General features: G+C 36.8%; 1 protein-coding gene across 1 annotated transcript; it reads right to left on the bottom strand.

Moving 5' to 3' along the window:
- Window positions 1-478: 478 nt before the first annotated feature.
- Window positions 479-4,720, bottom strand: LOC113298087 (probable inactive leucine-rich repeat receptor-like protein kinase At3g03770). Its single transcript, XM_026546753.1, has 7 exons — window positions 2,684-4,720; window positions 2,419-2,552; window positions 2,051-2,294; window positions 1,712-1,920; window positions 1,567-1,592; window positions 1,227-1,338; window positions 479-1,037 (listed from the first exon to the last, which is right to left on the bottom strand). Exons 1-7 carry the CDS (start codon window positions 4,053-4,055, stop codon window positions 810-812), a joined length of 2,325 nt encoding a protein of 774 aa, XP_026402538.1. The 5' UTR covers window positions 4,056-4,720; the 3' UTR covers window positions 479-809.
- Window positions 4,721-7,977: the final 3,257 nt, after the last annotated feature.

Below are 7,977 nucleotides of genomic sequence, written 5' to 3'. Positions count from 1 at the left end.
CGGGATCTCCGGTCGGTCGGCCCAATTACATAAATCTAATTATGAAAATTACTATGATTAACTTTATTTTATTTTTTTGATTTAGGGATTTGATGATTTATTTTGGACTATATATAAAAATTATGTATAGTTTTATGGATTATGTTATTAATAATCATAAGAACCAGTTTGATTGACAAAAACATGGGCAATATTTAAGAGAAGCCAAAAATAAAAATTACTTTATGCACCAAATGGTTTAGCGAATCAAGTTTGATCTTGTTTTATAACTATTGTACAATCTGCACCCAACCATTCGATCTATTAGATTTGTTTTTTTAACTATTGTACAATTTGCGCCTAACCATTGGACACATCTGTTCCGAGCCATCAAAATGTTCTTTAGATGTTAAAATCCAATGACTTCAATCTCTTGCGCCAAACCACCAAGGGCTTTCTTGATTCGTTGTTAAATCAAGGTGACGTGGCTAGCTGTAAATATTAAAAAGCTAAGTTAAATAAATTTACCCGAAATCCTATGGGATGGGGGGTACACTTCTGCAAAGTGCAGTTCCCAATCTCCAATTGCTACTACAGCAGTACAGCGTCGACAAGAAATATTGAAAAGAAACAAAAATAAATACAAATCAAAGCCCAAATACAGGAAAATTTCATGTATTTGTGTACAAAAGACCCACAACCCCACAATCTGGGTATTAGCAATGGTTATGAATAAGATCGATCAATGGTTAACGCCCCCATTTCATGTCAGCTTGATCAATGGGAATATGCAAATTTCTTATTTAACTCATTTTAGAATGCTTTTAGTATTATTGTGCTGCAGAATCTAGTCTCTGGTCACTGTCAGCTGTTGCCTGAACTTGGGCAGCATACTGCAAGTTCCATAGAACATCTTCGAAAGAGGGACGACTTGATACTTCTGGAGATATGCACTTGTTCGTAATAGATATCACAATCGACAAGGACTCTTGGGTGGAAGAGCTGAGTACAATAGGATCCACAATTCGCCTTCGGTCGTCGTGGCTGCTAAATGATGTCTACAAGAACATGGGAAATATGGGACACTTCCTTAGTATTTTCAACATGGATGATCTACATAGTTATCACCCAACAAAGGCTAATGAACGGGTGTTTCATTTTTGGGTAAATTCTAATAGCAGTAGGCAAAAGTGTGACTATCCAAATTAAAATGAGAGAACCCAATTGGTATAAAAGTTAAGGGTTACCATTTCGTTCAACAGATATGATTCTCCTCTTCCAGCAGCTGTAGGTCCAACAAGCATTTCAAGTAATATGTAACCAAAGCTATATACATCGTCCTCCAACTTTGTCGTTTGCCTGGAAAAGCAAATGCTATTGGGTCAGATCCTGCTAAGAAATAGTAATCAACTTTGTTGTTCTTATAGCATCACAGAGACGTAATGAATAAAAATTGAATACCGTCTCCTAGCCAATATTTGTGTCAACTGAAAAACTTTGAGCAAAGATCCTACAGTTTTGGAAATTCCAAAATTTGGCAAGTTCTCAAACACCACGTTTAAGACGAAAAAAATGTTACTTTCTTACCATGATTTATTGGCTTCTTTTTTCGCCTGGAATTCAAGTAAACAGAATATATGTTAGAATTACCACCTCTTGTTAGAATTACAACCTCTTGAAACTGTCATTCATTGCAAGCTGTAACGGTACATCAACTTAGTTGTAATCATACCTCATGTTTGTCAATTTCCTTCGTGATAATGGATAACCCATAATCACTAAGTTTCGCAATGCGATGCTCGTCGAGCAAAATATTATTTGCTTTCAGCCGGTTGTTTAAGAAACCAGGAATTATCCCAGTATGCAGAAAATGCACAGCCTTTGCGATTCCAATTAGAACTGCCAATCTATCTGACCATTTAAGGATCTTCTCTGAATCCTCTGCAAATTTATCTTGCTAAGTTAAGACAAGCGCTATTTTGTGTTGATATTACTATATAGAAATAGATACATAAACTTAGAAACTGAATCAAGAAGTTTATTTTGCGTTGATAAACTAATATAAAGTTACCAGAGATATATGTATAAAGACTTCCGCTGGGAACATATTCATAGATAAGATAAACTCTGTTGCAAGTGGAATCGTCTCTTTCTCCACCATCAATACAATGTCCTAAAAGGCAAACCAGATGTGGGTGGCGGAGCTTCGAAAGCAAATCCAGACGAAGTTTTAGGTTCCGAATTGAATCTCTCTTGAATAATGCCAAACACCTAACTGCAACATAGTTTCCATTTTCCAGTTTTCCCTTGTAAAGCTGGAAATGAATAAGGGAAAGCCAACATATAAGTGTTGTTCATTCGACGAACAACTGGTTAAGTGGTCCATGAAGTATGCATTGTTTAAATCTCAAAGCATTATTGGGGTTTTAAATGGAGTACCTTCCCAATTGAACCCTCCCCTAAAAATGCAGATTGATCAAAGTTGTTTGTGGCTTCCTTTAACTCTTCTACTGTGAACAACCGATATGTTGGAATACCTTGTTGCCCTAGCTTTGCCGCTTGTGATATAACCCCTGAATTCAAACCAAAGAAGAAAATCAAAGCAACTATCATGTTAGAAAACTCTTGAAAAAGACTAGTAGACTAATTTCTAATCCTTAAGTTGAAGGAATAATGGAACATGTAATAAGATGACAATACATACTTGCATTTGCGAGCATCTCAGAGGAGAATCCTGTTATAGAGTTCTCTTGCACAGCTTTAGGCAACAAATTCTGCTCAGATGATCTTCTTCGGCATCTTTTACACAAAATGACCAAGCAGATAGCAAGAAGTAACATGAAAAGTACAATGGCGATAACTACACCAACCAAAACTACTGTAGGTTTGATACTAGAAGTGGACCCTTTCTCTACACGGACATTTTGGCAATATGATTGTGGATGCTGGTGCTGTGTATCAACAGACAAGCAATTTCCACCAACTTTTACGACTCTTTTATCCGATGTAGTTCTCAAGCAAGCAGGTAATCCACCAGTAAACTTATTAGTAGAAATATCCACATACCCAAGTACACGGCCACAATTTAGACGATATGGAAGCGACCCACTCAACGTATTCGAAGCTAAATTTAAGAAACTAACATTTGGCAGAGAGAAAAGAGACGAAGGCGGAGTTCCTCGAAGAAAATTAGATGACAAGTCAAGGTGTTGAAGCTGATTTAGCTCACCATATTGTTGTGGAATCTCATCATCAAAAGAGTTCTTGCTGAGAAGCACCGTGACCAACCCTTCGGGCAGTACAGGAAGTTTAGAATCCATCTGATTCTCTCTCAAATCCAATACATGTAAGCTTGTTAACCCTCCAAGATCAGGTAACTTCCCTGTGATATTATTACGACACAACCCAAGATCCGTGAGCGTCTTAATTTTACCTAATGAAGACGGGAATGGTCCCTTCAACTGATTACCTTTCAGACTCAAAATCGTCAAATTAGATAACGAATCAAACCAGTCAGGAACAGTCTCATTGAAATAATTCCCATCTAGAGTTAATACTTGAAGCTTCCCCATTGTTGATATCTTAGGAGGTACCAAACCATATAGAAAATTGGCACTCAAATCAAGAAACTCGAGTGAATACAACCTATGAATTTTATCCGGCAACGGTCCCCATATTCCTAAAGATATCAAACTAAGTATTCTCAAGTTGTTTAATCTCGACAATATTGTAAAGAATGTATCAACAGAGAATTGACTGGATAATGTTTGATTTGCAATAGCAAAACCATCGAAATTACTAACCTTATTAGCTAAACTTTCCCCCATAATTTTCAGCTCAGTAACTGAATTCCTTTCGCATACAAGGCTCAACTGCAAAGAAGATTGTATTGAACAGATATCCCCATTGTAATTGTTCCATACCTCCAATTGTTTTGGGTACTCCAAATGCCTCCTCAGTTGCTCAAGAACCTGGGTCTGTGATGATTGCAGCTCATGTGTGCCCCGGACAAAAAATAACCATAAAACACATAAAATCTTAAACGTCCGAGTCATTGAAAACGTGAAGATAAGCATCCAAAGAAGTTACATCCACCTATCTGAACTGATTGAGATACTAATTGAGATCAAACCAGAACTACCAGACACACATTTTGAGTGATTTTGCAGAAGTTTTACTCGAATTCAAACTAGACCCACCAAGGGAAACTACTGAAACAGCTTAGTCAATAGCTTATTAGAGTAATAAGCAATTAGTAGATCTTAAATAAGCTCAATACAAAGTCTTGAGAAAACAGAGAAAATACAGCATAACAAGTTCAGTGCTTCTGAGTTTTCACTGTTTGAACTTTGAATGAAACAAAATGCAGGAGCAATTTTCTACTTTGGGTATCGAAAGATACTGTCTTCCGCAGGTGATAGGCAAAGTTTGATGAAACTCATGAGTTCAAGAGAGAGAAAGACAGAGAAATGGTCTGTTCTGGGTTTTAGAGATAATAATAATTATGTTTTATATAGTAGATTAGACAACAAAGAGATTTAGCAGAGAAAGCTTCGTCACTAACCTTGGGAAGAGATCTAATAAGATGAATGTTTTGCTGAAAAAATAGAGAGTTTGGGTTTTGATGGAGAGACTAGACTAGACTCCAGAGAGTGTTGAGATATGTCAAGCATTTAGTGCAACCACATGGTGGTAGATTTTGAGAATGTGAGCTTCCACAGATATTAATGGGGTAGGTTATTTTTGGGTAGTAGAAAACAAACTGTCATATTACTGTCAATGAATGAAGCTTGAGAACCAGGGAGATAGTGATGAATAGTGTAGTAACTGGAAAGGGGCTCAATAACGGAACAACAATTTTTTTGAAATGCTTTTTTACCTGGCTTGATTGGGGTATAACGGGATTAACTGGGGTATCCCTAATGAGACAAAACTTGGGTCATTTTGAAGTAAAACATCACCCCTTAACCATATATTTTTTAAATGGCTAATATACTCTTGTTTAATTAACACTAAAAATCTGATTAGGTTAATTAATTGAGTAGATTAAAACTTATGAAATTTTTGACTGAACTTTGGGAAGTTTTTTGATGAAAAAAGTTGTTTTGAAAAAATCTTTTGGAACGGAAATGAAAGCACACTACCCAAACACTTCTAAAGAGGAGATTGCAAAGCTGTTGTATGAAATAATACTCAAAATTAAATAAAAAATCAACACTTTCAGTTCTGAAAGTATGAAAAGTCGGCAAGGTCGACGAATGAAGATCATGCCGACTTTATTTTTTTGATACACAGGAGACGACAGAAAAAATTTATTAACCGGCAAGGTCATCAAAAAATACCCTGTCGGTTGTTGAACATACCCTGTCGGCTGTTGAAAATACCCTGCCGGCTGTTGAGAAAAATGTATTAGTCGGCAAGGTCTTTAAAAAATACCCCGCCGGCTGTTAAGAAAAATGTATTAGTCGGGAAGGTCTTCAAAAAATACCCTGCCGGATGTTCAAAATATTTGTTAGTCGGCAAGATCTTCAAAAAATATCCTGCCGGCTGTTGAAAAAATTTACAGTCGCCATGACTGTTATGAAAAGTCGGCAAGATATGCATGTTACGACCTTGCCGACTAAAAACACAGAAATCACAATTTTCGATTTTTAACCTAATATAACAATCAAATCACACAACACAATGATGGGTTTGAATTTAAACATCACTTATAGTCTTCTTTTCGCCGGTAGAGTCAACATGTTTTTTGGAAAATGAAAGTTGAAGATTTTTATATGGCTTTGGTTGATGGAAGATGTAGAAGAAGAAAAAGAAGAAGAGAAGATTAAGAGTTGTTTAGTTTTTTAATTTTAGGGTTAATGAAATTAAAAAATGGGTTTATTTTTAAGATTTAATTAGTTCAAGAATATTAAAGTAAAATCATCCTTTTTTAACCTTCCTTAGTAAGGATATTAGGTCTCCTTAAAATTGGGTATACCCTTAGTCCCTTTTGCTGTCGGTATGTGTGAAGTGTCCTCCGCCTGAAGTCAATGTAAATTGACTGTTATTACTGCGTCAGAACGGATAGATTTCAGCTAAATACTTTTGGGGTGTCCTCTAATTTCTGTAAGACTATAGGATATATTAGTGGTGATATCTTAAGACGGAGTGGGTGCCCATCCAGTCCCTAAACACTCTCTTTTTCTTTTTTGGTTATATTTTCTTGGGGTCGGTCATTGAATGAAAATGATGTGTGTTTCCTTCTTTTTGTTCTTTACTAGTAGTCGGTTTCTTTTGATGGTAGTTTATCGGTAAACTGTTACTACTAGAGTTAGAAAAAGCAGGAAGGACCACTTGGCTTTCACTGAAATGAAGATCTCAACCAACAAAAATGCTCCTTGATATGCAAAGTGCTGTAAAATTTCAAGGGGAAAAACTGAAAAGTAAAAATGTGAGATTCTGATAATAAAGCTGTAATTTCTAGTTTAAACAATTACCGCTGTGTTGAGAATATATGCTTCTTTATCCCGGCAATTACCACTGTGTTGAGAATATATATGCTTCTTTATCCCTGCGAGATTGGGGTATACTCAGATTGATTGGGGTATATTTATTTTATTCCTATCCAAACTAGTGTGCTAAGGGGTGTTTAAAAGGTGTTAAAAGATCAAATTGTCCATACTAAAAAACCATACCGACCAAATATATTAAAAAAAAATCAAAATCTTTCTTCTACACTCTAACTATACATGTGAAATTTAAAAAAAAAAAAAAAAAAAAAAAAAAAAAACGAAGAATCAAAACTCTTGGATTTGATGATAATTTCCTTGAGGAGAAATGTTCCTCTTGGCTAGAATATATATAAAACCATAATAATATCTTTTGTGTTTACAACCCAAATAAATGGAGATAATATCCTAAAGGTAAATAAGGTAAGAGGATAATATAAAGTCTATTACACCCCCTTAGTCTGAGCGGGAGAGGAATAAACGCTAAGACTATAACGAAAACGAATAAATAGATGTCGAGGAAGCCCCTTGGTAAAGATGTCAGCATATTGGTTCTCAGAGGGAACATGTAAGACTTGAATGTCACCAATACGAACTCGTTCACGAACAAAATGAATATCAATCTCCACATGTTTGGTGCGTTGATGTTGAACAGGATCTCCAAACATATATATCGCACTTACATTGTCACAATAAACAATAGTAGCACGTCGTAGAGGTAGTCGGAGCTCTAGAAGAAGATTGCGAAGCCATGTTGTTTCAGCAACCGCATTTGCTACTCCCCGGTATTCAGCTTCAACACTGGATCGAGAGACTGTGGCTTGGCGCTTGGAGGACCAGGAGCTGAGATTGTCACCAAGAAAGAAACAAAAACCAGATGTCGATCGTCGAGAATCAGGACAACCCGCCCAGTCAGCATCAGAGTATGCTGTTAAGCCAGAGATATAGGAGACCGAGAGAAACAGTCCATGGTTAATGGTGACCTGAAGATAGCGAAGGATTCGCTTGAGGGCATGCATGTGAGGCTCACGGGGATCATGCATAAATAGACATACCTGCTGAACTGCGTATGCAATATCTGGCCGAGTAAAAGTGAGGTACTGAAGAGCACCCGCTAGGCTTCTGTATAGAGTGGGATCTGAAAGTGCCGGGACAGAGGTAGCACTGAGCTTGGAATCTATGTCGACCGGAGTAGTCACTGGATTACATTTTTCCATGGAGGCACGCGCGATGATGTCCTGTGCATATAATGACTGAAACAAAAATAATCCTGAGGATGAACGAGTAACAGTGATGCCCAGAAAATGATGTAGTGGACCAAGGTCATACATAGCAAACTCTCTCTTCATCAAATCAATGAAGCGGCATAGGAGAGCATCAGTAGAGGCAGTCAAAATGATGTCATCAACATATAAAAGTAAGTATGCCGTTTCAGATCCTGATTGATAAACAAAAAGTGAGGGATCACATACACTACCACGGAAACCACAACCTGTGATAAACTTGG

This window comes from Papaver somniferum, chromosome 7, assembly GCF_003573695.1.
Source record: "Papaver somniferum cultivar HN1 chromosome 7, ASM357369v1, whole genome shotgun sequence".
Taxonomy (NCBI): Eukaryota; Viridiplantae; Streptophyta; class Magnoliopsida; order Ranunculales; family Papaveraceae; genus Papaver; species Papaver somniferum.
The sequence above is the reverse complement of the archived record's forward strand: the minus strand, read 5'-3'. Positions and strand labels throughout refer to the sequence as shown.

Coding starts and splice junctions, on each gene's coding strand:
- LOC113298087 (XM_026546753.1), bottom strand. CDS start 4,055: ATGCTTATCTTCACGTTTTCAATGACTCGGACGTTTAAGATTTTATGT. Junction 1,921..2,050: donor TCTTTATACATATATCTCTG/GTAACTTTATAT, acceptor ATAAATTTGCAG/AGGATTCAGAGAAGATCCTT. Junction 1,038..1,226: donor CATATCTGTTGAACGAAATG/GTAACCCTTAAC, acceptor ATGTTCTTGTAG/ACATCATTTAGCAGCCACGA.